The sequence below is a fragment of the Lepidochelys kempii genome, chromosome 6 (genome assembly GCF_965140285.1).
Source record: "Lepidochelys kempii isolate rLepKem1 chromosome 6, rLepKem1.hap1, whole genome shotgun sequence".
Classification (NCBI taxonomy): Eukaryota; Metazoa; Chordata; order Testudines; family Cheloniidae; genus Lepidochelys; species Lepidochelys kempii.
The window spans coordinates 15,500,798-15,527,696 of record NC_136385.1 but is presented as its reverse complement, the minus strand read 5'-3'; the positions used below and the strand labels follow the sequence as shown (position 1 = coordinate 15,527,696).

At 51.8% G+C, this 26,899-nt stretch overlaps 2 protein-coding genes across 3 annotated transcripts; both read right to left on the bottom strand.

Moving 5' to 3' along the window:
* Nucleotides 1–2,118: 2,118 nt before the first annotated feature.
* Nucleotides 2,119–17,391, bottom strand: LOC144930641 (uncharacterized). The gene is made up of 3 exons (XM_078853130.1): nt 15,537–17,391; nt 6,436–6,588; nt 2,119–2,660 (listed from the first exon to the last, which is right to left on the bottom strand). The coding sequence occupies exons 2-3, from the start codon at nt 6,463–6,465 to the stop codon at nt 2,307–2,309; spliced, it is 384 nt and encodes a 127-aa protein (XP_078709256.1). The 5' UTR covers nt 6,466–6,588; nt 15,537–17,391; the 3' UTR covers nt 2,119–2,306.
* Nucleotides 17,392–19,533: 2,142 nt separating this feature from the next.
* LOC140912462 (acyl-coenzyme A amino acid N-acyltransferase 1) lies at nt 19,534–26,601 on the bottom strand. 2 transcript variants are annotated; one of them, XM_073346894.2, is made up of 4 exons: nt 26,417–26,601; nt 22,729–23,232; nt 20,771–20,973; nt 19,534–20,232 (listed from the first exon to the last, which is right to left on the bottom strand). In XM_073346894.2, exons 2-4 carry the CDS (start codon nt 23,189–23,191, stop codon nt 19,642–19,644), a joined length of 1,257 nt encoding a protein of 418 aa, XP_073202995.2. In that variant the 5' UTR covers nt 23,192–23,232; nt 26,417–26,601; the 3' UTR covers nt 19,534–19,641. The 2 variants fall into 2 exon arrangements, with proteins under 2 accessions (XP_073202995.2, XP_073202996.2); XM_073346895.2 differs by lacking the exon at nt 26,417–26,601 and adding an exon at nt 24,618–24,674.
* Nucleotides 26,602–26,899: the final 298 nt, after the last annotated feature.

The following is a 26,899-nucleotide window of genomic DNA, read 5'->3' as shown; positions in this document are numbered from 1 at the left end:
CTGGGATGAAAAGTCGACGTCTTGAAAATGTTTGTGAACTGAAAATCCCAAATTGGGTCAATTAAAGTGTTTTGTTTTGATCATTTCAACAACATTTTCTTCCATTTCAACCCTTTAAAATAAAAAAAAAGACAAATTTTGAAATGAAAGACATTTCAACCACCCAGAATTGGAACTTTTTGTTGCAAAAATGTCACAACAGGACATTTTCACTATTTCAGGGCTTTTTTTTTTTAAAAAAAATGTCCAATGTTTTTTCAAAAGCACAAAATGTTTTCCCACAAAGTTTCCATTTCGACCAGTCAGCATTTATCCATGGAAAAATGTTTTGTTGGTGAGTTCCCGACCGGCTCTAAACTATATCTCCCTGCTTTGCATAGGTGTTGTGAAGAGAAACCCATGAATGCTGGTGGAGGAAATTCAGAATTCTGCATTTAGCGCAGGGTTTGGCTGGTAGACATGAGGCCACATGCTAAACGGGGCAAGATAAACAGAAATCTCAATCAGCTGCTTCATTCAGTGAGTGTTGTCCATCTGGTGCACTGAATGAGGCAGGGGTCCCACAGGAAAAAATATGTGATCATGTAATCAAAGTCTGTATCATATGCAGAGTGGGGCAGAATTAAATTCTGGCACTTCCCAATTTGGGAGTGCCCAATCTGACACCCTTACTGTTCCTTTAATACAGTTCTATTCGGTATACAATAAATATGACCCTTTCACCAGCAGCGTCATTCTTGGCAAGAAATGGTGAGAATTCTGCATCATCACAGACCAGCCTTTTGCTCCTCTTTGTTTCTTTCCTAAATATAAGTGCTTATGTATAATTTAAAATAGAAATTCAGTGGCGCAGTGGGCCCAGGGTGATAACAGTGAGGGGGGTGGCAGATCAGGACTGAGGTCCAATGGCAGAATTATGTAGGGGCGTAAGACTGTAATAGCAGCAGGGGTGGGTAGAGGTCAGTCAACAGAACCATGTGGGGCCCAGGACTGGACAAGCCCAGAAATGGTTAGCGTGAGACCTGAGATTAGAACGCCAGGAGTTGTGACTCCTTGTGCTGCGCTCAGGTCACATTGCTGGTTGTTAGGATATAGATATTCAAGCCTGTCTGCAAAGGGCTATACTTTAAGAATGTAGGTGTATTCTTATCACTTAGCTAGTTATAGAGGTACAAAAGAAAGAATCAAGATCACAGGCTGTCTGTTTACGGGCCTTCTCTTACAGTGACAGTCTGAGGCCCTATTCTTAGGCTAAGGCCTTTGGCTAAACAGCCAAGGGAGCCATAAGCTAGGATGGTCACATCCTCACATTCCAAACTGAAATAAGGTGCTATTGGGCTGTTAGAAAGGTGATCTGATCTATCACCTCCAGAGAAAGGGAAGAGCCTAGAGGATGTAAAAGGAAGTTTAGTTTGATCGTTTTCTATTCAGTAAGAAATCACTTATCAATAGACACAGCTGGGAAACCTTTATGTCTTTATAGATGTAGTTGTGAAATCCTCACTTCTGTATTGTTTTGTCATTATAGTTCCCACTTTGCTATTGTTTATTTGCATGGTCTCTGTCTGGTTCTGTGATTGTTTCTGTCTGCTGTATTTTGTGGGGTGTAAACTAATTAAGGTGGTGGGATATAATTGGTTAAATAATCATGTTACAATATGTTAGGATTGGTTAGTTAAATTTCAGTAAAATGATTGGTTATGGTATAGCTAAGCTGAACTCAAGTTTTACTATATAGTCTGCAGTCAATCAGGAAGTAAGGGGGGGAATGGGAATGAGGAATGGGGGTGGGGAAATTGGAATCATGTTTTGCTAAGGGAGGGAATGGGAACAGGGACACAGGTAAGGCTCTGTGGTGTCAGACCTGGGAAGGGGGACATTAAGGAAGGAAACTGGAATTATGCTTGCTGGAAGTTCACCCCAATAAACATCTAATTGTTTGCACCTTTGGACTTTGGGTATTGTTACTCTCTGTTCATGCATGAAGGACCAGGGAAGTAAGCGGGTGAAGGAATAAGCCCTCTAACACTGGTCTTTCAACCAACAGCTGAAAAGCCACTCTGAGGGGTAGGGACAAGGAACTGAAAGCCAGAATATGAATGGAAAAAAAGAAATCCAGCCCCTTGAAGAACCTTTTATTCATTGTCTTTTAATGCTCAGGACTAACACAGCTGCTCAACTTCTAAAACTAAGCACAATCATTGGAATTAAGGTCAGAAAACAGAGATTAATTTAAGGAAACAAGTTATTTGCATTAATTTAATCAACTGCTCTCTACAACGTTGCCTTTAACATGCTGTAGCTGCTTATCCCCCAGTGCATTTGTGGACGATGACCAGGGTGGCTGGGCTCGTCACTCTGTGCTGGCCCAAGGTCTTTGGGCCCTGCAGTTCCTGGTTCCCATACAGCAGGCTGATGGACCCTGAGCCACCAAACTTCCTCTCCTGCATGATCCACGTCTTGATCTGATCGACCGTGTTGTGGAGATCGGCTTCCAGGCACAGGGATTTCTGGCCACTGAAGATGTTCAGGGTCACTTTGGTATCAGTTTCTGGGCCGATATCGAGGGTTTGTAGGTGGGTGGCCTTCTCCAAGAGAGCCTTCCAGACGCTGGTGGGAGAATTCTGCAGCACTGCTGAACAGCCAGACTTCTGATTGACCTAACATGACAGGTGAGGAAAAGACGAAGGAGACACATTACAGACGGAAGAGGCCTATTAGGTTATTGTGCCCACCTACCCTACCCTTCATGTCCACATATGTCAGCTCCCGCACCCACCCTCTCTACCTACACCAGCCAGTCTCATTTTATTTAGCACCCAAAAGTGTGCTGTGGACTTCCCTGAAACAATCCACAGACCCTGCCCCATAAAGCTCCTTTGTCTATACTGGGGATTTGCCCCCGTTCCAACTCTGTGTCTTTCACTACTCTGTTTTCCTTTGGACTTCACCCTCACACCACCCCTAACTCCAGCCCAGCCCTACTGCTGCCACCTCTGGTGCCACCACCGCCAAGATCAGCTCTCTCGTTCATTGCTTCAAAAATATCACCCCTGTGCCAGCTGGGTCACATCACTGGCTCTTGGTTGTGCTGCCCACTGAGTTCAAGCTCCCGGGCTCTGCCTCTGAGAGCATGTGTCACACAACTCCTGCCTATGCCTTGGGCTTGGTGTCCTTTCTCATCTCCCCCCACCCCCACTGCTGTATCAGCCTTGGTGCCCCATCCCTCTCCTCCTCTGACAGGCATCCCCAGGCACCTCTAGTTCTGCTGATTCTAATCCCCCCTCAAAGCCCCATTCCTAGCCTTGATGGTGGAAAGAGAGCAGGGGGATTTAATAAAGCCATCAAGGTTGTACCTCACGGAGTTTCTCCTTGGCCTGATTCTGGTTCCTATGGACAGGAACTGCATCATGTTAGAATTGGGGGCCCTGTTGTCCACCCCCAGCCTTCACCTGTGATCTTCGCTTGGGTCCTGGACTCTCCCTTTGCGTGAGGAGCTTCGCAGGTTTGGCTTCCTCCCCAAGGCCCATTGAGATCTCTTGCTCTGTCCCTCCAGCCCTTCCATTGGTTTGTTTAGTTCTCCCTGAATCCTCTCCAGCTTGTCAACCCATGCCAGAACTGCGCTCAGCATTCAACGCACAGTCCGCCAGTGCTGCCTTGGAAAGAAAGGCCTAAACCCCTTAGGGCCTGTCTATCCTGGACACTAAACCTGGACACTGACTCAGGTTTGAGCCCGAGCCTCCCTTCTGTCCACACACAAATCAGTCTGACCTGGGAAGCACTCAGGACCCGAGTCTTAGGACCCTATGACTTAGGTCCAAGCCCTGTCATTGTGCCGTGTGGATGCAGCTCAAGCCGGAGACCTGAGTTAGGAAGTCTGCATAGTGCACCATGGACACATTAGCATGGCTGTGAGGCCCTGGTCAAGTCGCTGTAAGCCCAGGTTTACAATGCAGCATGGGCTTGGAAACATGGAGTCCACAAGCCTGGGTCCTGCAGACCTGGGTTGGGAGGGTCTCAGAGCCCAGGCTCCAGACGAAGCCTGAATGCCTATTCAGCAATTTTTAGCTCCACAGTCCAAGACCTGCAAGCCTGAGTCAACTGGCTCCGGCTCTGAGACTTGGTGGCACAGGTATTTTATTGCAGTGTAGGCTGTAGGCCAGAGAGATAACAGATCCAGCCCTGCAACATGATGCCACTGTACATACAGTCAGAGACTTGTTCCTCCCAGTACACCAAAGGGCAATTATTTCTGTATCAAGATCATAGCACTTCAGGGAGGAGAAGGGGAGGCAAGATTTGATTACAGCTGGTTGAGATTTGGTTGGCAATTTTTTGCCAAAAATGTACATCCTAAACTATTTTAATTTTCATTTTGTTTTGAAAAAATTCATGTAGAATATTTGTTTTTTTCCCCTGCCTTTCTCTGCCATTGCTTATTTTCTTCCACTAGAAAAGTGTGAATTCTTTTAAAAGTGTGAAAAAAGTGAGGGAAAGAAGCTCTCTCGTCATACGTTTCCAGTGGAAAAAGGTCAGATGTGAGAAATGTTTTTTCTCTACTTCCTCTCACGTAATTTTTCTTACTCTATTAAGTGAGAGAAAACAGTGTGTTTTCTTTCATTTTCTCTTAACATAGTTACACATTCCCCCCTTTTTCCAATGGTGAAAAAGGAGGGGAATATTTAAAAAAAAAATAGAGATGGAATTTGTAAAACTTCAACTTCCCCCCCTCACCCCCCTCCAAAATTTGTCATTCCAGTTAGTAATAGAAAAATGAACAATTTCATTTTTACAAAAACCCATTTTTCAACTAAAAAAACTAGCTCAAGGGAATGCCAACTAGCCCCTTTCCCACACAGATTCAATAGTTGATTCGCTGGAATGTAGAGAAACATCTGAGCTTGATTCTTATTTATACTAAGGCCAGTTTACATTGCTCCAGTCATTATAAAGGTGACTTAAAGTAGTTGTAAATATAAAGTGCTCCCACTTTAAGGCTATGTCTTTGCTGCCAAAAACAGGTGTGTTTTTTTTACATTGAGACAGTGTAAAAACACATCCCTTCTTGCAGTGGAGACATAGCTGAAGGCTCTGTTACATTGCAATAACGGTGTAAAAAGGCTTTGGTGTAAATGAGAATTCTGACCGTCTGTCTTTAAAACAACAGATGAAGGGAAAAAGGGTTAGAATGAAGCGATTTATGAGTGAACAGCTGATCATGGGCGAGGGAGAGGTTTTTACCTGAGATTGTCATGAGGAAAGACAGCATTCTATGCATCAAGAGCAGTCAATGAGTCTTTATTCCAAAGAAAAATTGCTAACATGAGAATTCCAGCAGGGGCGGCAGGTTTGTAGAAATTTTGGTGGTGCCCAGAACGCCCAGAGCCTGCCCCGCCCCAACTCTTCCCTCCACCTGCCTAAAGCTCTGGGAGGGATTTTGGGTTGGGGGAGGAGGTCTGGGGTACAGGCCCTGGGCTGGGGGAGGAAATTGGGGTGTAGGAGGGGTGCAGGCTCTGGGATGGAGTTTGGGTGCTGGGTGCAGGCTCCAGGCTGGTGCAGGGGGTGGGGGTGCAGGAGGGTGTGCGGGGTGCAGACTCTGGGATGGAGTTTGGGTGCTGGGTGTAGGCTCTGGGGCAAGGGGTGGGAGTGCAGGAGGGGGTGAGGGATGCAGGCTCTGGGAGGGAGTTTGGGTGCAGGCTCTGGAAGGGAGTGCGGAGGGCTGGGGTGCAGGCTCTGGGAGGGAGTTTGGGGGCAGGAGAGGGTGCATGGGAAGGGGGTGGGGGTGCAGGCTTTGGGACGGAGTTTGGGTGCAGGCTCTGGGCTGGGGGTGCAGGCTCTGGGAAGGGGTGGAGGGGGTGGCGCTTAACTGGGGCTCCTAGGCAGGGCAGGCCGGGGGGCCTCCGTGTGCTGCTACCCCCAGGCATTGCCCTTGCAGCTTCCTATTGGCCGTAGGGGCGCTTGGGGCGGGAGCAGCGTGTGTGGACACACACGCAGACCACCCTCCCTACCCCACCACCCCCACCCAGGGGCTGCAGGAAGGGGCCGGCAGCTACATGGAACTAGCAGGCAGGTGGTGGGTAGGGGCCCCGGTCTGTTTTAAATTGCCTGGGGGATGTGCTGGCGGGGAGCGCTTGGGGACAGATGGCAGGGCTGAGGGAGAGACCCGGCCTCAAGCAGTGCTGGAGCCAGGCCCAGGCCAGGAATATTCCTGGTGCCTAGGCGCCACGGGCCCATAGAATTTGCCGCTCATGAATTCCAGGCCCTATTTAGAACCTGGTGCTTGGATATGGCAGATCAGAACCAGTTATAAACGCAGAGTTCATCTCAGTGAAAGAAAGAAAAGTTGTGATGGTGGCAGGTTTGTAAAACTGAAATAAAAACAAAGATACATGGATCTTTCTTTCTTTAGCTGACACATCACTCACACTTGCTTACCTTTGGCAGCACCCACAGAGTCGTAGTCATGATTTCCCCTTGTGCCTCCTCCTATCCTGGCAGCACTTGGATGATCTCTCTCAGGTCTCTCAGCCCAGGGCGGCTCTTACAGGTGTTTTATAGAGAGGTGCTGCTGGAAAGTCCCTCTCGAAACTAAAAGCAAAAGCAGGTAGCATCGCTGTTTATAAGAGACTTGGTCAGGGTGTACCGCATCCAGCCTTTGAAACCCCACTGGGAAATTTCCCAACTGAAAAACTAAGTCACCCACCCCCAGATCCAAACAGCCCGTTGAGGCTGTTGGAAAGCCAAACCCAGCTCCATGTCACCAACAGCCCCATCTTCATAACGGGCCAGAGCAACCTAAGGAGGCCCCATTTCCATGCTGGAGGATGTGTGTAACTCCCACTAGAGTCAAAGGGAAATCGCTCCCCATGTATGAGAACTGGTGCCTTAGATCCCCCCCAACCCCCACCTCTGGGAAGCTTGAAATGAGCGTGTAAATCTGGATCAGTGTGCTGGGAGTTGAGCTTGTTTCTGAACATAGCCCTGTACCCGCCTCCAGTCCTTTAGTCTCCATGAAACCCCCCCACAATGCTCTTCAAAGCTGGGAAGATGAAACCAATGCTTCTGCGTTCATGGTTTGAAGTGCTGTGAAGACACAGGGCCCAACTCGCCCTGACAGCAGTGGAGTTACTCCGGGGATGCCTTTGGTGCCATGGAAGCACTGCCCGTAATATGGGTTACTCATAGAATATCAGGGCTGGAAGGGACCTCAGGAGGTCATCTAGTCCAACCCCCTGCTCAAAGCAGGGCCAATGCCCAATTTTTGGCCCAGATCCCTAAATGGCTCCCTCAAGGATTGAACACTCTACCCTGAATTTAGCAGGCCAATGCTCAAACCACTGAGCTATCCCTGCACATCTAGATGATGGGAAACTCAGGGGAAGATTGCTCGGAGGCTCACAGCCAACTCAGTCCTTTGCTGTGTTAATTTGGCTTCCTTCTTTCAACACTGTCTCTGCAAGCCAGGTTTGGTGCATGGCCAAGAGCTCAGGAAGCGATGTGCAGGATCCGTCACCCTGTTACTAGGCAGATTGGCAGCCCAGAGGTTGCAAGCGATTATTAAAAGCCATCAGTGACTGCTGGGCACACCTGCTCCTTTTAAAAAGCTCTGGGCTTCTCAGAAATGGGTTGATTTGTAAGCAGTGGCGGATTTAGAGTTAGTGGGGCCCTGTGCTTAGCTTCATTTTGTGGGCCCGACCTTGGGACCCAGCCAAGAAAAGAACATTCTCACTTATCTCCTCCCTGCCCCCTTTTTTCATTCTTTTTTTCTTCTTCCTCCTCCTCCTATAAGTAATAGGAAGTAAATGAAAATAAAGGGAGGTACCTTGATTGCTTTTGTAGTCTAACTTATTTTTCCACCGACCACTTGAAAATCGCTGGGGGTCTCAGTGGACCACTTAATGATCTTTCCAAATATTCGCAAAAAGAAAAGGAGTACTTGTGGCACCTTAGAGACTAACCAATTTATTTGAGCATGAGCTTTCGTGAGCTACAGCTCACTTCATCGGATGCATACCGTGGAAACTGCAGCAGACTTTATATACACACAGAGAATATGAAACAATACCTCCTCCCACCCCACTGTCCTGCTGGTAATAGCTTATCTAAAGTGATCATCAAGTTGGGCCATTTCCAGCACAAATCCAGGTTTTCTCACCCTCCACCCCCCCACACACACAAATTCACTCTCCTGCTGGTAATAGCCCATCCAAAGTGACAACTCTCTACACAATGTGCATGATAATCAAGTTGGGCCATTTCCTGCACAAATCCAGGTTCTCTCACCCCCTCACCCCCCTCCCAAAAAGCACACACACAAACCTGGATTTGTGCTAGACATGGCCCACCTTGATTACCATGCACATTGTAGGGAGAGTGGTCACTTTGGATGAGCTATTACCAGCAGGAGAGTGAGTTTGTGTGTGTATGGGGGTGGGGGGGTGAGAAAACCTGAATTTGTGCTGGAAATGGCCCACCTTGATTATCATGCACATTGTAGGGAGAGTGGTCACTTTGGATGAGCTATTACCAGCAGGATAGTGAGTTTGTGTGTGTGGTTTTTGGGAGGGGGGTGAGGGGACCTGGAGCAACCTGAGCACTGGCAAACAGCTGTTTGGCAGCAGGGGAAGTGCTGGAAGAGAGAGGGAGGGGCGGGAACATGGCAGGCTCGGGGGAGGAGGTGGGGGAGGGGAGACCTTGGCTGCTGGTGGGGGCGGAGCCTGCAGCATGAGCCCCAGGAGTTGGCTGGTCCCACTGAACTCCAGGGGAGTCTTGCCATTGATTTCAATAGGGCCAGAATTTCACCCTAGGCCTTTTATCACTCCATGTCTCTGAGCACTGACAACTTTGCGATCACCTTGAAAAGCGAAAGTGCCGAGTTTACCAGGAACCTTAGGAAACGCCCCTCCCGGGGTTATATTGTTCCTGAGTCATAACTGCTCAAACAAAATGGGATGACATCACAAACCTGGAATGCAGACTTATTTTCATAAGGGATCATAAAGGAATGTTCCCCTGCCCTTTATATCTTCCAAAGCCTTTATTTACACTGTGTAAAGATATCCACTGGTGGCTAACGATTTTCAAAAGTCCCAGCTGCTGACAGTCAGGTCTTCTCATTAATGGCAAGTTCTGGGCTTCCTACAAATAGGCTGAACTATAAAGATCAGGTAGCTAATGAAGGGGGAACAGGAGCAGCTAACAGGAGAGTCTTGTGAGGAAGTTTAGAGTGGGAATGGGAGAGCCAGGTACACCTGATGAACATTCTCTAGACTTAGATCGATAAACACCCCCACCCCCAAACCAAAACCCAACAAAAATGCAGGCCGAAGTCCAGTAGCAGAATGGGGACTATCCAGTTTATTAACATTTCGGGGTAGTGTGGCCCCGGGCCAGCCCCCACAGGGGGCAGGGTGGGAGTGCCACCCAGCCCTGCTCTGCCCCCACCTCTGCTCCAGCCCCAGCTCCCAGCCTCACCCCCAGCCATGGCTTCGCTTCTGGCCCAGCCCCCGCCTGCAGCCTCTGGCCCCACCTGTGGCCTCCAGCCCTGCTCCCAGCCACAGCTCCCAACCACAGCTGTGGGAGGGGTTTGGCCATAGACAAGGGTAACGTTAAAATGTTAGAGAACCACTGCCATTGAATTTCTATGGATGGAGATTCTATGTCTGAATAGTAAGAGCCTGTACTTGGTCCCTCAGGGCCAGGAGCTCCTTGCACCGAATGCACACATACGCCACCTGCCCCCAAGACTGGTAATCAGACATGCTGCATTCAGTGCTGGAACGCCAGAAACTCTGTGACTTGCCTAAAACAACATTTAGGGTGAGAAATTACATTTTGTAACCTGTTTCTTGAGTGTATTAAACTTAGTTTGCATGTTTCGTTTTATTTGCTCAATAATCTGCTTTGTACTGTTTGCTATCCCTTATAATCACTTAAAATTTACCTTTTGTAGTTAATAAACTTATTTCTTGTTTATAACATAACCCAGTTTGTGCAATTCATGTCTGGGGTGGGGGGCAAGAAGCTGTGCATATCTCTCTCCACATTGAGGGAGAGGACAATTTTTATGAGCTTGCGCAGTGCAGATTTTTCTATATAGTGCAAGACAATATTATTTTGGGTTTACTCCCCAAAAGGGGTGTGCACGTGTGTGCTGGGTGAATCTCTGAGCTGAATCCTCTCACACAGAGCTGACTTCCGTCTGTGTCTGCAGCTGGGTGTGGCCAGAGTGTGTTCTAGAGAAGGCTTGAGGGCCTGGCATAGCATAGACAGGGTGAGGAAGCCTAGGCTGGTGGAACGGGTGGGCTCAGTGAGACCCTAGCATATCAGGTGGCATCCCAGATGGGGGGGTCCAACCCATCACAGGCTAATAGCCAGGATGGTCAGGGCCACAACCCCATGATCTGGGTGTCCCTAGCCTCTGACTGCCAGAAGCTGGGAATGAGTGATGGGATGGATCGCTTGATGATTGACTGTTCTGTTCATTTCCTCTGAAACACCTGGCATTGGCCAATGTGATATGGCTTGAAAAAAGCTAATGCGGTCTTGGGATGCATCAGGCGAAGTATTTCCAGTAGAGATAAGGAGGTGTTAGTACCGTTATAAAAGGCACTAGTGAGACCTCATCGGGAATATTGTGTGCAGTTCTGTTTAAGAAGGATGAATTCAAAGTGGAACAGGTACAGAGAAGGGCTACTAGAATGATCCGAGGAATGGAAAACCTGTCTTATGAAAGGAGACTAAAGGAGCTTGGCTTGTTTAGCCTGACCAAAGAAGGTTGAGGGGAGATATGATTGCTCTCTATAAATATATCAGAGGGATAAATACCGGAGAGGGAGAGGAATTATTTAAGCTCAGTACCAATGTGACACAAGAACAAATGGATATAAACTGGCCATCGAGAAGTTTAGACTTGAAATTAGATGAAGGTTTCTAACTATCAGGGAAGTGAAGTTCTGGAATAGCCTTCCAAGGGAAGCAGTGGGGGCAAAAGACCTATCTGGCTTCAAGATTAAACTCAATAAGTTTATGGAGGAGATGGTATGATGGGATAACATGATTTTGGCAATTAATTGATCTTTAACTATTCATGGTGAAGAGGCCCAATGGCCTGTGATGGGATGGGATCTGAGTTACTACAGAGAATTCTTTCCTGGGTATCTGGCTGGTGAATCTTGCCCACATGCTCATGGTTCAGCTGATCGACATAGACTATCATAGACTATCAGGGTTGGAAGGGACCTCAGGAGGTCATCTAGTCCAACCCCCTACTCAAAGCAGGACCAATCCCCAATTTTTGCCAGAGATTGCAAATGGCCCCCTCAAGGATTGAACTCACAACCCTGGGTTTAGCAGGCCAATGCTCAAACCACTGAGCTATCCCTCCCCCCATATTGGGGTCGGGAAGGAATTTTCCTCCAGGGCAGGTTGGAAGAGGCCCTGGGGGTTTTTCGCCTTCCTCTGTAGCATGGGGCACTTGCTGGAGGATTCTCTGCACCTTGAAGTCTTTAAACCATGATTTGAGGACTTCAGTAGCTCAGACATAGGAGAAAGGTTTATTGCAGGAATGGATGGGTGAGATTCTGTGGCCTGCATTGTGCAGGAGGTCCGACTAGATTATCATAATGGTCCCTTCTGACCTTAATATCTATGAGTCTATGAGGATACTGGGCTAGATGGGCCATTGGTCTGACCCAGTATGGCCGTTCTTATGTTCTTATGGGGGATTTGCAACAGGGGCAGGAGGTAATCTTGCCCCATCCAGAAATGTTCAGTGGCTCCACTTCCCACCGCAAACATAACAAGTGCTTATGTAAAACTCAAAATAGCACTGAATTCCCAGAACCCTGAGAGGGCTCCAGAGCAGAACAGCAGGGCTGGGCCTGCCCAGAATTGAAGTGAATTGCTCAAGCCGTAATGGGGTCCAGCACTGGGATAGCTGGGGGTGCATGGGGCAGCAATGAGACTGGTTGGCACAGCGTGGCCTATTCCCAGCTCTGCTGCTGGCCTGCAGGTGATCCTAGGCAAGTTACTTTGGCTCAGATCCTCAAAGGTATTTAGGTGCCAAACTCCCAATGGGGGCCTTCACCTCCTGATGCCTCAATTTCCCCATCTGTGTAATGAGAATAATGATCCTGGCCTTCTTTGTAAAGTGCTTTGAGAACCACAGGTGAAGAGCTCTAGACAAGTGCTAGGGAATATCATTAAATGAGAACCAGGCTCTGCATCTGGAAGTCTACAGAACACACAGAAAGAACAGGAGTACTTGTGGCACCTTAGAGACTAACAAATGTATTTGAGCATAAGCTTACGTGAGCTACAGCTCACTTCATCGGATGCATGCACACAGAGACATCCAGTGGCCAAATGACAAATTGCCAGTAAAGGTATCACTTCCCAGCTGCTGCTGCATTAGCTGGGGCAAGAGATGGGTCATGCAGTTGAATCGGACACAGAGCGTACTTTACAGCTCAAGCCAACATCTTAAACACCTGCTGGAAATTGATGGGAAGCCAGCAGAAATCATAGAGCTCATGTCAGGAGCTGACTATGGGAAACCCCTTTTGGGCCAGGAGCCAACAAAATGCATAAGCACATGCTTGACTTGAAGCACGAGTTGTGCCACTGAAATCAACGCTTATGGTTAAGTGTTTGCCGGGCTTGGGTCCTTGTTCAGCAAACAGCTGCCGGCTACACTAGCTTCAGTTTCAGAGTGAGCGAACGCTCACTTCGCAGTGACCCACTCTGCAGATGACATAGGACCAGAGAACACCGAGCAGCTCCCTGCATGCCAACCACAGCTGAGATAAAAACTCCTTCCCCTATTTTAATGGGGTGACCATGGCAACAAGATGGAAGGATTCTGGAACATTAAAAGAAGGGGTGCTATAGCAACAAAGGGGGCTAGGGCTGGGTGGGGGCGTGGCTACCAACCTCAAGTCCCAGAACATTGCAACAGGGGTAACCAGGTAGGCAGGTTCCAGAACATTACAAAAGGGGGCACTATGGCAGCCCGTCCGAGCAGATCCAGGATGGCAGGGAAATGGCAGCTGGCTGGGGAGGGCAGCACAGAGTTGGAGGGTGACAGGTGGGTAAGAGGCAAGTGGTGAAGGGTTGGGAAGTTAGCAGAGACCAAGCAAGGGGAAAAGCAGGGAATCAGTTGCACTCCGGGCTCAGCATGGGAGAATTTAGAGTTCAGGTGGGTCTCATGGGTCTGTGAGTGACGACCAGTCACTCGGGGCTTCTTCTCAGAGGGACTTCCTGATAGACTGGAGAAGCTGGATTCAGAGCCAGAGATCTCCCACCCAGCAAACCCCCAGAGAGGAATTTTTCCTTAAAGAAAGCAGTTGAGATCAACCATGTTTATTCCCATTATCCTGCCTACGGTTTTGGTCTGACATGGGATGGGAGCAACACAGACTTTCTGGGACAGCCACCAGACTATATGCTAGAACAGGGGTCGGCAACCTGTGGCACGTGTGCCAAAGGCGGCACGCGAGCCAATTTTTACTGGCACGCTGCTGCCAGCCGGGGTCCCAGTGCAGCGTATTAAATTTTTCCCCGTAGGAATGTGATACTTGCGGAGCACTGGGACTGGCGGCCATAAGTAGTACCCCGTAAGTAGCACATTCCTACGTGGAGAAATTTAATACACTACACCTGAGTAGGGAAGGCTGTGCCTCCCCAAACAGCCCGCCCCCATCCGCCCCCTACCACTTCCTGCCTTCCTGCCCCCTGACCCATCCAACCACCCCCCCCCGCTCCTTGTCCCCTGACCACCCCCTCCCGGGATGCCCCACCCCCTGACTGCCCTCCTCAGAGCCTCCCACCCATCCAACCCCCCCTGCTCCTTGTCTCCTGACCGCCCCCTCCTGGAACCCCTCACCCCTATCTGCCCCCCCCAGAACCCCACCCACCCATCCAAGCCCCCCCGCTCCCTGTCCCCTGACTGCCCCGACCCCTATTCATACCCCCAACAGGCTCCCTGGGACTCCCACGCCTATCCAAGCACCCCTGTTCCCCATCCCCTTGCACGAGGACGGGCAGCCGTAAGTAGTACGCTGTAAGTAGCACATTCCTATGGGGAGCAATTGAATACACGACACGCAGCCTGCTCACAGTCTGGAGTTCTCAAAATATGTTCTCGCACCACTTATCAAAAATTACACTATAATTAGCTTAAAAAACTTGAAAACTTAAAAACTTTGTTTGTATATTACAGTAATTGTTAAAAAATTTATGTTAAGACATAGGTTTGATGAAACAAAGTAGTTGTACTTATATGCCTGTGCTTAATTTGTGTTTTCCATGATTTACCTTCTAAAAAAATCTCGCATGTCTCGCACCCCGAGAAAGGGCATCTCGCACCCCAGGTTAAGAACCACTGCACTAAACTGATAAGATCTGCATTTTAATTTAATTTTAAATTAAGCTTCTTAAACATTTAAAAAATCTTGTTTACTTTACATACGACAATAGTTTAGTTATATAATATAGACTTATAGAGAGACCTTCTAAAAAAGTTAAAAGGTATTACTGGCACGCAAAACCTTAAATTACAGTGAATAAATGAAGACTTGGCTACACCAGCTTGGGATCTGAGGGGCCCAGAAGTTTCCTCAAGGTCCTCAGAGGCCATGGGCCATGTTCAGAGCAGAATCCAACTGACCTCAATGGGATCAGGTGGGCTGTGCGAGCCGTGTGAACTGGGATCAGCTCGTTCCCTGACTCTGCTATCTTGCCCATAGCTCTGGCATTATGCGGGGAATTTCCACCTGCACTCTTGGGACAGGCATTACTGGTTGTGCTTGTACGGAATCCATGGTGTTGCCTCCACTCTCTCCCACATATATTATATAAGAATGGCCATACTGGTCAGACCAGTGGTCCATCTAGCCCAGTACCCTTTCTTTTGACAGTGGCCGGTGCCAGGTGCTAAGGAGGGAATGAACAGAACAGTCAATTTATCGAGTGATCCAACCCCTCAGGCAATGCTGGCAACCCCCAGCAAGGCCGGGCCCCAGGGCGGAACAGTCAATGGGCCCCCACTGGTGCCCAGTCAGCTGCTGCCGGCTGGGTGTGCTCTTCTGGCATGGCCAGGGCTTCCGCATGCCTGCCCAGCGGCCTTCACTGCCACCAGTACTACCCCGCGCACGCCTAGGAGCATATGCACCAACTTCCAGATTTCCCAGGGGGTGCTTGACCCCCCGCTCCATCCTAGAGCCCTTTCCCCAATGCCCCACCCCCACCCCACCTCTGTTCCGTCCCCTCCTCCGAGGGCACCCCATATATAACTGGTGCCTCCCCATAGCGTGTGGGAGGCACGATCTAAAGGGCAGGTCACGTTCCCCCCCCCACTGCCGCGCTCTCCCCACCCCATGTTATCTGTGCGGGGGGGGCGCTTTGTCCCCCTGCTGCGCCTCCCCCCCCAGCACACTCTGCGGCTCTCCCTGGCGGGGAGCAGGAGGGACCCCCCTTTAACCCAGGCCCCTCCCGGTCACCGCTCTGCAACCCGGCCCCTCAGCTGCCTGAGATACCTGGCTGGGGAGGAGGCAGCTTCCGCTCCCCACCCGGCTCAGCTGCTGGGGACCCCGGCACCCCAGCCCGGGCAGGAAGTGGAAGCGAATCCCCCGGCCAGACTCTCTCCGGCAGCCGCTGCGCAGGGCTGCAGAAGGCTGGTCCCGCCCCTTCCAAGCCCAGCATCTGGGCCATGACTCACCCAGGCCCGCCCCGCACCCCCGCTCCGCCCCCTCCGCCCAGCGCCCTCAGCCTGCGGCCAAACAGCTGACAGCAGTGGGCGGGGGGTACTGGAGGGGATGGGGACAAGCTGATTGCTGCCGCTGGTGGGAGGCGCTGCGGGGGTCGAGGCGGGTGGAAAGGGCCCGCTGGTGGGTGCTCAGCACCCACTTGGTGCCTATGCCTAGGAGCCCTGCAGCCCCAGGCACTTTAATCACCCGGGCCCCTGGGCAATTGCCCCCTTTGCCCCCCGTCAGTAGGCCTGCCTGGCATGCACTCACAGTCTGGCAGTCAGAGGTTAGGAACACCCAGAGGATGGGGTTACATCCCTGCCCACCCTGGCTAACAGCCATTGATGGACATATCCCCTGTGAACTTTTCTAATTCTTTTTTGACCTGTTAGTTTTGGCCTTCACAACATCCCCTGCATTCCAAACATTGACTATGTGTTGTGTGAATTACTTCCTTTTGTTTGTTTTAAACCTGCTGCCTATTGATTACATTGGGTGACCCCCTGGCTCATGTGTTATGTGAAGGTGTAAATGGTTATTGCCTTGAACTCATGCTACCCTTCTCCCCAGCATGGAGTGGGTGCATTCATAGTACATAAGAATGGCCATACTGGGTCAGATCAAAGGTCCATCTAGCCCAGTATCCTGTCTTCTGACAGTGGCCAATGCCAGGTGCCCCAGAGGGAATGAAGAGAACAGGTAATCATCAAGTGATCCACCCCTGTCGCCCATTCACAGCTTCTGGCAAACAGAGGCTAGGGCAGAGGCTCCCTGCCCTTCCTGGCTAGTAGCCATTGATGGAACATAGTGCACTGTTTTTCAACAATACATGACTGGCATAGCAGGCCCTTGGGGATCGTACCAAGCCAGAAGAATTTAAGAGCTGTCCTGAGATTGCTCCAAATTATGCCAGAGGCCAAATCTGCCCTTGGCAGCTCCGAGGGTCAGCAGAATGCAAAGGTGGCTTAAAGCCAGATTGCCCCCCCCCCCCAGCTGTGTCATGCACAGCTCTGTGCCCCGGGAACTGGGTTAAATCCTGGGACTGTACAATCATGAGCCCAGATCCAGGGGCGCATTTAAATGTTAATGGTGCTGTAAGCTGGTCCTCTGACTTTTGCAATTGTAACAGAGTCAAGCTTTGTGCTAGCACAAGAGAGGGAGATGAAATTGACCAGACAGACAACCCACAGCCTTGAAGCTGAGGAGCCTATTGTCATTTTGCAAAAGGAGAGAAAAAGTCAGTCAACTTCATGTTGATGAATCAGTTAAATGCTTAAAAAAATTTCTGTCAGAAGAATTAACGTTAACTTCGCGAAGGATATTTGTTTGTGTGGCTTTTCAGGTATGAGGTTTTTTCAACAGGATGATGCCCCTTTAACAAATGCTCCTTTCTAATCAGCCCCAAGGCTCATTAATTTGCTCCCCCCACAGCAGAATAGCTCATCACTGTTTGAGCCTAATCCACCCAGGGGCACGACTGGATGTGAGGAGTAATGTTAGGCGCTACTTAGCAAAGGGTGAAGTGACAACATGTATAGTAAAAAGAAAAGGAGTACTTGTGGCACCTTAGAGAAGTATTCCTTTTCTTTTTGCGAATACAGACTAACACGGCTGTTACTCTGTAACATGTATAGTCTGGTTTCAGAGTAGCAGCCCTGTTAGTCTGTATTCGCAAAAAGAAAAGGAGTATTTAGAGACTAACAAATTTATTTGAGCATAAGCTTTCGTGAGCTACAGCTCACTTCATCGGATGCATTCAGTGGAAAATACAGTGGGGAGATTTATATACACAGAGAACATGAAACAATGGGTGTTACCATACACACTGTAAGGAGAGTGATCACTTAAGATGAGCTAATACCAGCAGGAGAGCGGGGGGGGGGGGGAAGAAAACTTTTTGTAGTGATAATCAGGCCATTTCCCTTAGACGTTCTTGTCAACTGCTGGAAATGACCCACCTTGATTATCACCACAAAAGGTTTTCTCCCCCCTGCTCTCCTACTGGTATTAGCTCGTCTTAAGTGATCGCTCTCCTTACAGTGTGTATAACACCCATTGTTTCGTGTTCTCTGTGTATATAAATCTCCCCACTGTATTTTCCACTGAATGCATCCGATGAAGTGAGCTGTAGCTCACGAAAGCTTATGCTCAAACAAATTTGTTAGTCTCTAAGGTGCCACAAGTACTCCCTTTCTTTTCATGTATAGTCTGTCACCCTTCCATGGTGAAAGCCTGGGCTGGGGCCTTTAAAACACAAGGATTATTCCTCTAATCCTCCTCGATCAGCATCACGCCCAACCTGGAGCACAGTTTGTGTCTTGTGGATTTATGTTGCAGCGAAAGCTCATGGGTTACGGATATGAAGGACAATGAGAAAGGCTTCCCCTTTGTACAAGGGAATATGGCCACCTGCAGCCTAGACATTATTCACTGAGTATGACACCCTCCCACCACCTCGGTGCTTGATTGTCTGAGGCTCCATCTCAGCTACAGAGTCCAGATAAGGAACTCAAGCCATGCAGGCTTCTGCTCTTAGCTCTGCAGGGCCCACGTTTAGCTGCAGGAAATGACCAAGACAATTGCCGTTCCCCAGGCTAGCGTGGCACTTAATTCCCACCCCTGAGGATGAGATTGTTTTCTGTAAATTATCATGGCACAACGAGGCGTCTCATTTTAACGTCATTTTCAGTGAATTACCTTGGAAACCAAGCAGCCATGGATGTGCAGTAACTAAGCTTTTCTCTGGGAGCTAAGAGGGGAGGGTGAGAACATCAGAAGATCTAACGTAATATCTGGTGCAATGGCTGCAGTTTAATCCACTTTGAACTTGTTATAACTAAGGCTATGAAGCCCAAGGCAGTGGGGGTACCCAGCTGCTCCTGGCCACCGTGGGTAGCTGGGTCCCCGCAGCTACTGGCTGTTGTGGGTGGACCCTCACAGCTCCCTACAACACCTGCCTGCCACAGGGCGCCGGGTACCCCGCAGCTCCTCACCACCATGGGTGCAGGGGAGCTCCAAATGAGTGAAGGGGGACCCCACAGTTCCTGGCCCATCCCCACAGCTCCCAGCCTCTGGTGGCAGGGGACCCCACAGCTCAGAGTGTGGAGGAGAGGGACCCTGGAGCTCTGAGCCCCCATGGGAGGTGGGGGCCCCCGGAACTCCCAGCCAGGCCTCTGCAGCTGCCTAGCGGCTACCTATTTTGTGATGGATATTTTTAGTAAAAGTCAAGGACAGGTCACGGGCTTCCATTACTTTTTCTTTATTGCCTGTGACCTCTTTGTCATTTTTACTAAAAATATCTGTGAAAAAATCTTAGCCTTAGTTATAACCTAATGGGGGATGGATACCTGTTCCCTTGTATCTAAGCTAATTATCTCCTGCGGATTCCCCTGCCTATAAATGCAGGGCATCCCCTTCTCCCTTTAAAGCAGCGCCCTCTCCTACATAGCCCTCTTTACCAGCTAGATTCCAGTAGCACCTTCAGACTCTGAGTCAGGCCCGTGAGCTGGGCATTGCACACACACTAAGAGCCACTCATTCCATTGACGAGCTTGCTGTATACGTAGACAAGGCAGAAGCATTATCCCCATTTTACAGACAGGGAACAGAGGCTTAGAAAGATTCAGTGACCCACCCATGGTGTCAGCAGCAAGGCTGAGACTTCAGCCCAGGTCTCCCAAATCCAGGGCAGTGCCTTAAGCAGCAGGCCAGCCTGCTTCCTTCCTTGGGCACTCCCCCTTGCACCCCCACACCCACCCCTGGTGCTCCCCTGGAAGCTTCCCACATATTCTTTCTATGTTCTCAGTATTTATTATGTTGATCAGGCTGGGGTGATGGGAGGAGCTTCCCCAGCCTGGCAGGAGGGGGTCCCCCTGGCCCCCCACTCCCTTGGCTGTTACAGGTTGCTGGTGGGTCCAAGACAGCAGTCGAGGAATTTCAGGATCTCCTGCCAGGAATGCTCTTGAGCTTTGGCATGGAGCTCCGGCTCACCCCCCCAGTGCACAGGTCTGGGGCTCCCCCGGATCAGCGAGATGCTGCACAGCGGGGACCCTGGCGGCTCGATCAGGTGCCCAGCCCCGGGGTAGGAAAGCAGGGTATAGTTCTTCTTCCCATGGCTCTTCATCCTCTCTATAGCCATCTCAGCAAACAGCTTGCTGTTAAAATTGCGGTCGTCTTCTCCCACCACGAAGAGCACCTCCCCTTGAGCCTTCTCCACAGGGATGGCGGCAGCCGCGTGGGCTGGGTCCCGGGGATCCCTGAAGACATGGTAGTTGTCCAGGGCCCCCATCTCTGTGATGAGCAGCCGCTCAGGGCAGTAGGGAATGTGCGGGATGTGGACCCCTTTGTAACGGAGTGGCGTGCCGTTCAGGAATCCTGTGCCATTGATCCAGACCGCGGCCACCACCTGCTCTAAGAAAGCAGCCATGGCCAGCGAGACCTCAGCCCCTTTGGACACCCCGATCACTCCGAGGCCTGGGCCTCTCACCTGAAAAACCCATGAGAAGCCACATTGGAACAATCATGCCAACAGCCTGGGAATCTGCAATTTGGAGCCAGCACAGGATGATACCAGGAGGAGCCTGCAGAGGGCGCTGTGACACAGACGAAGATGGAGCCTGCACTAGCCAATCCCGCCCTGGCCAGCAAGGGGCACTATGACCCTGGGGCAGGAACCTGCACTGCCCAGCCCCATCCTCCCCAGCAGGGGGCACTGTGATACCATGGAGGGGGAGGAGCCTGCAGTGCCCAGCCCTGTCCTCCTTAGCAGGGGGCAATGTGACCCCGGGGCAGGAGCCTGCATTGCCCATCCCCATCCCCTCCAGCGGGGGTGCTGTCACACCAAGGCAGAGGAGGAGCCTGCACTGCCCAGCCCTGTCCTCCCCAGCAGGGGGCACTGTGACACCAGGGAGGGGTGGATCCCATGGGTGAGAGCCATTGCCAGGACATGTCAGATATCTAGGCTGGAGCCTGAAGCCCCTCATCCAGTGGCTGTGAAGGGACCCTAGTGAAGGAGTGGGACATACCTTGGGGTGTTTCAAGAGCAGGTTGGCTGCTTCCTCGAAATACTCCAGGTCCACCTCCGCCAGCACCTGCGGCAGGTCGTCATAGCCAAAGAAAGCCAGCGCCAGCACGGCGAAGCCCCGGCTGGCGAGCAGGCTGGATCGGAATTCAATGAGCCCGCCAGACCCGCCAAACATGTCGATCACCCCCGGAAAGGGGCCCGGCCCTGCAGAGAACGGGGGAGAGAGGCATTGTGGGGAAAGGGAAAAACACAGCAGTTAGTTATGGCGACCCCAGGGCTAAGGGCTTAGCTTAGCCTTAGCAAACTAGGGCTCAGTAGAGAGGGAGGATCACAGGAACAGGAATCTATTTCACTTGTGCAAAAGTCTTCCATTGAACTGGATATCAATGGAAGTTAGAGGCCTAAATACCTTTGTTGATCTGGGCCACTGCCTCTTAAGAAACTCCATATCCCTGTCCTTCATGTGTTGAGACCATGGCCACAGGACTATCGCCAACTCTCACCATTTTATCCTGAGGTCTCGTGAGATTTGCGGATTTTCTTTAATGCTCATGCGGATTTCAGCTTTCTTTCTTTTTTTAAAAAAGTTCCTAGCTCCCATTGTTGGAGAAATATTAAATGTGACCCAAACACGCTCAGGAAGCAGATGGCCCAATAGAAAGAACCCTATATTTATTATTTTTCAAATCTCAAGATTTTTAAACCGATCTGGTGATTTTTGAACACCTGGGATTGGCAATCCTGTACCTCTGTTTTCTCTGAGGGGCCGAGCAATTAGTTTGGAAGTTTTTGTTCTATTTGAACCTCTGAGAATTGTCTCTAAAGAGAATTAACTTCTTGATGAGCCTTGAAGTGGTTATAAGTGGGGAGGGGGGGAGGGCAGGGGAAGATTTTTTTTTTATAATTTCGATAGTATTGATGTTTATTTTTAAGCATTTTTTCTATTTTTATTGATTTACATTTTCACAGTTGTGTAAAAGTTATGGATTTTAAGCATGTTTAAAAAATTTTATCAATCAAAATTTTCACTGTTGTGGAAAATGATGGGGCGGGGTCAGACAATTATTTAATGGCAGCAGATATTGAGATTCAAAAAGTTAAAGCTTTACAACCGTTAAAATACAAACTATCAACATGACATCAGAATATAAAAAGGCACTACCCTTCAATCAAACTAACGATCTCAGCCAGCATTTTTCTTACTTTATCGGCAAATTTGTATTATTATCGATGGAAATAATTATCCGTCAGTTTGTGTGTCTCTGGTGAAATCAATCTTTACCAATAAAAAGCTAAGTGCATTTATAAGCTCCACCTAAACCCAATCTTTGGTCCAGGGAGACCAACAGCCTGTGGTTGCTGCAAGGTTGTGCAGCCGAACTAGCTCGGCTAAAAGCGACAATATACTCCCCCAGCCAGGCCTGAGAAAGGGATGGCCTCCAGCTGATGAGCCTACTGCTTGGGGTCAAGGAGGCTGTTGCAGTGGGACTCCAGACATCTGCCTCAGCAACTGGGAAGGGCTTGTTATTCACTATGGCAGGGAATCAGGGTGATTTAGGAAGAGAACAGGGATGAGTCCGGCTTTGTGCTGAATACAAATGTTCATGTGTCAGTGGGTGGCATTTCTGTGACACCATGGAGGGGAAGGAGCCTGCAGCTGTCCAACCCTGCCCTCTCCAGCAGGGGGTGCTGTGACAGTGAGAAGGAGGACAAGCTGTTGGTCCTGCTGGGACACCAGGGAGGGGGACAGAGTCCACAGTGAGCTTACCTGATGGTCATGCCCTATTGCAGGGAGACTGACCCTTTGGGGTGAGGGGTACAAGAGGAACTTGTATATGCAAACAGGGCAAGACAAGCACCAGAGAGAGGTAGGAAGGGGACGCCAGGCTGGACTGGGAAGGGAGGAGAACAGGGATAAAGGATGCAAAAGGCAGGGATGCGATGAGCCAGTTTCCTCACCAGGAGGCAGGAATAGGGCCCCTCGGACCTGGCCCTCCTTGATTGGGACACGCTCCACTCCGGGGCCCACATACCACCTCTCCACGGTGCAAGTGGCAAGGGGCACCAGCTGGGGTGAGGGAAGGAGCTGGCAGGAGTCAAAGAGGTCGAGCTGGAAGCAAAAGGGGCCGCTCATCACATCCCGTTTCACCAGCCTGTGGAAGAGCTTCTCCGGCTTGAGGAACCAGAAGAGGCCCATGGGCCAGACGCCCACGTAGTCACCGCCCTTGGCAGCTGCCCGCTCCAGGTCCACCTCCCCAGCCTCGTCTGCCTGGTAAAAGGCTCGGGCCCGGAACTGGACGCCCCTCTCGTCCGTCAGCGATGACTGCAGGGTCACCAACTGGGTGGGTGCTAGGCCGGAGACATGGATCCTCACCGGCATGTCGACCAGCGATGTCTCAGGCGTGACCCGGAGCTGGATCATGACTGATGGGTGTTGGGCTTGGAACCTGGGAAAGGGGGAGTCTGGGGAGCAGAGTGGGGTGAGGGAAACAGAGGAAAGGAAATGGCGGGACGGACTGTTATCAATGGGAGAAGCTAGGAAAGGTTTGAGGGGGGCAGGGAAAATACCAGCAGCACTAAGCTGTCCCTCCTCTGTCCCCTGGTATCCCTGCCTTCCAGGGGGCAGAAAATGGGGTGCCTGGGCTTGGGGCGGGGAACCGATTGCAAGACCAGAACCTCCCCCGGTGACGCTGGCAGGGAGTAGTTAGAGCTGGCACCCTCACACCCCTGCCCCTAGCTCCCTGACCCGCTCCCCCGATGGCAGACCCCCAAACCCCACAGGGTCTGACTTTCCAAGGCTGGCGCCTTAACAGGAGCTTTGAGTCCAACACTCGGGGATCTAAAAACTGGGCTCCCTGCCCCCACCCCTCCCAAGTCCCTTCAGTGCCCCCACCTCTTCCTCCAGCCCTGGGGCCCCTTGATACCCCCTCCTCTCCCTCCGGCCCCGGGCCCCTCGGCACCCATGTCTCCCCCCCGCCACCAGGGGCCATGCAGGCCCCCAGAGCTAGCCACGGCGCCGCCAGCCGGGCCCTCTGTCATGTGACCCGCCCCCCACGTGACCCTGCAGAGTTCCCCACCCGATGGAGCGTGGCGCTGGGCTGCTCCCCTGCCGCTGTGCATACGGGGATCGCGAGTGAGGCGGGGCGAGGCTGGGCTGTTTCCTGCTCATCCCGCGCTGAGCGGCCGGCGGGGAGCACAGTCCCCAGTGCCCCCTGCCTCCGCTCCGACGGCGACCCTCCTGCGTGGGATGCTTTGAGATGCGCCGCACACGGGTGGGGAATTGCTGCTGCTAGGTGCGGAGCAGGGCAGATGATCTCACGCCTGCTACGGCAGCGTTACCGTCCCCTGAAGCGTCGGGGGCCGGCCGACCCCCCTCGGGCTCCTGGGCTCGGAGGATCCCCTCGCCTCTGATCCAGCCTGGCAGCAGTTCCCGTGCCCCCCTGCCCCGCCCACCCTGGGGCCTGGAGAGCCGAGTGTCGGTCACCGGCAGCCCTGAGGCCACCTTGCTTCTGTCCAAGGGCCCCGTGCCGACCCCGAGCACAGCGCACAGCCCTGGCGCAGCCCGATCTATCTAAGGTACCGACCCGGCTTCCGCTGCTGTCAGGGCCAGTGGTGCAAGGATGTTTGCGCCCTAGGCAAAACTTCCACCTGGCACCCCCCCCCCGCCCTGAGGCGCCCCCCCACGGCAGCTCCCCGCCACCCCCTCTCTGCCCTGAGGCTCCCCCCCCCCCACGGCAGCTCCCCGCCCGCGCCCCCTCCGCCCTGAGGCGCCCCTCCCCCCCGCGGCAGCTCCCTGCCGCCCCCTCTCCCCTCGGGGAGGTGTGCAGCAACTCCCTGCCCCAGCTCACCTCTGCTCCGCCTCCTCCCGGAGCAGGCCCCCCCTTCTCCAGCCTCCAAGGCTTGGGGCGCCAATCAGCTGTTTGGCGCTGAAGCCTGGGCGGGAGAGAAGCAGAGCGGGGCGGTGCTCAGGGGGGGAGGCGGAGCAGAGGCGGGGGAGGGAGCGGTTCCCCTGGGCGCCACCCCACCTCCCGTTACTTGCTGCAGGCGGCCCTCCCCGCGGCCCCCTGCCCCCAGCTCAGCTCCGCTCCACCGCCTCCCCAGAGCGCGCTTTTGGCCGCCCCCAACCACTTGGCGCCCTAGGCGACCGCCTAGTTCGCCTAGTGGTTGCACTGGCCCTGATTGCTGTAGTATCTGAGCGCCTCACAGTCTTTATCGTACCATTATCCTCATAATACAGATGGGGAAACTGAGCCACAGCGAGGCTACGTGCTGGATTCACAAAGAGACTTAGGCGTCTAAGTCCCAGATGCTAAAGGTGACCATATTTCCCAATGGGAAAACAGGACAGTGCATGGGGCTGGCCCGAGCCCTCCCCTCCATGGGGCTGGCTCAAGCCACTCACCTGAGCCCCCCCCCCACTGCTTGCCCAAGCCCCCTCCCCATGTGGGGGGTCAGGCAGGGCTCGGGCAAGCAGCAACGCACATGTTAGATAGGGTGACAGTATTTCCCAAAGGCTGGGGTTGATGTTGCTGCTTGCTTGAGCCCTGCCTGCCCCCCTCCCAAGCCCTGCCTCCCCCCGTCATGGGGCTGGCATCGCCAGTCACCTGTCCCCCCCCCGCCCCCCCGCATGTTCCTCTGTACCTCATTTTTTTGACAAAAGTGGGCATTTGTCTCATTTGCTCTTGCCAACTGATCAAGCTTAAAAAAGGGATTGTCACCTGCCCAGCTAAACCCGTAGGTGCCTAAACTCACTCCGCACCTATATTTTTGCAGTACAGGTTTGTTGGGTGCCTCTGTTTCTGCCTTTGAACATTCACACTGCACCCTCCTGCTAGGCTGGAGCCGGTGCCTGGCAGGTGCGTTCTGAGCAACATGTGACTCTAGCCCTAAGTGATTTGCCCCAGGTCCACAGGGAGTCTATGGCAGAGCAGGGATAAAGGGTCTGTCTCTGCTTCACACTGGTGCTGGTCAGGCCAGTACCTTTTGACTGAACTGGGTCTAGATCAGGGCCCACGCGGTCACTGACGCAGCAACTCCATGTGTACCCAACGCACACTGATGCGAATGTAGCCAACATCAGGGATCAAACCTGTCATCATCCCTACCGTAAACCTCATACACACCCCACCTGAGCCAAAGGACCAACTCTGCAGATTGTCACTAAGTAGTCAGCTATCACAGCTGCTAAAGGAGACCCAATTCCCTGTGCTAAGCCAGCATGTCACCCCTCCACCCCCGCTCCGACTCCCACCTTCCTTAGCTCTCTCTCTCTCACCCCCACCACTTCCCCAGAGTCTGAACTCAGAAGACAGGGCAGTACATAGGTGCTGGAATTAGGGGCATAACCACAGTTTGTGGCTGGAAGTATACAGGTTTTACAGTTTGGTTCAATGGCTCTCAGCACCCCCACTATACAAATTGTTCTGGCACCTCTGGAGCCGTAGGGAGGGAAATCTGCTGTGGAGGCCCATGATCCCATCCAAATTCAGCCTGCTCTCTTCCCAGCCCAACTCAAGGGAATGGATGCTCCCCACGGCTTGAAAACTCCAGCCACCAGACAGCTCAGATACCGCTGTGATAGGCTCCAGAAGCTAGGCCAGGGTAAGAGCGTTCCCTGAGCCCAGGAGGAAAATCAAGGTCTTTTTACCAGACAGGAAGGAATGAAGGTGAGCTCCTTGAGTCTGCGGGAAATCTCCAGGGCTCCCACCGAGATGGAGCAGTTTTCAGGGTTCCCCCCTGGTGTGTCTGCAATGGGCCAGAGTTGCAGGAGAGAGAAGGGTGTGAGAGATCCAGGACTTTGCTCTTCATCTGACCCCACAAACCTCTTGTTTTCGCTTTATATCTCCCACCCTCCTGGGATGCCCTTTGTGCTCAATAGTGAAGATAATCATTAACCCGGAGGGACAATCAAAGCTAGAAATATTTCCCTGTCTCAGAGGGCACTGCACCGTGACTGAGGGGCCAATGAACCTCAGACTTGCCCCACTTAACCCCCTCCTATCCCAGCCCTGTGTTCCCCCCAGCTCTGCCAACACCCCTCAATCCCAACCTTTAGCTCCCACTGCTGTTCCAGCCCTGGACTGCCCACTCTCAGCAGTGCCAGTGCCCCTCAATCCTGACCCAGAGCTAC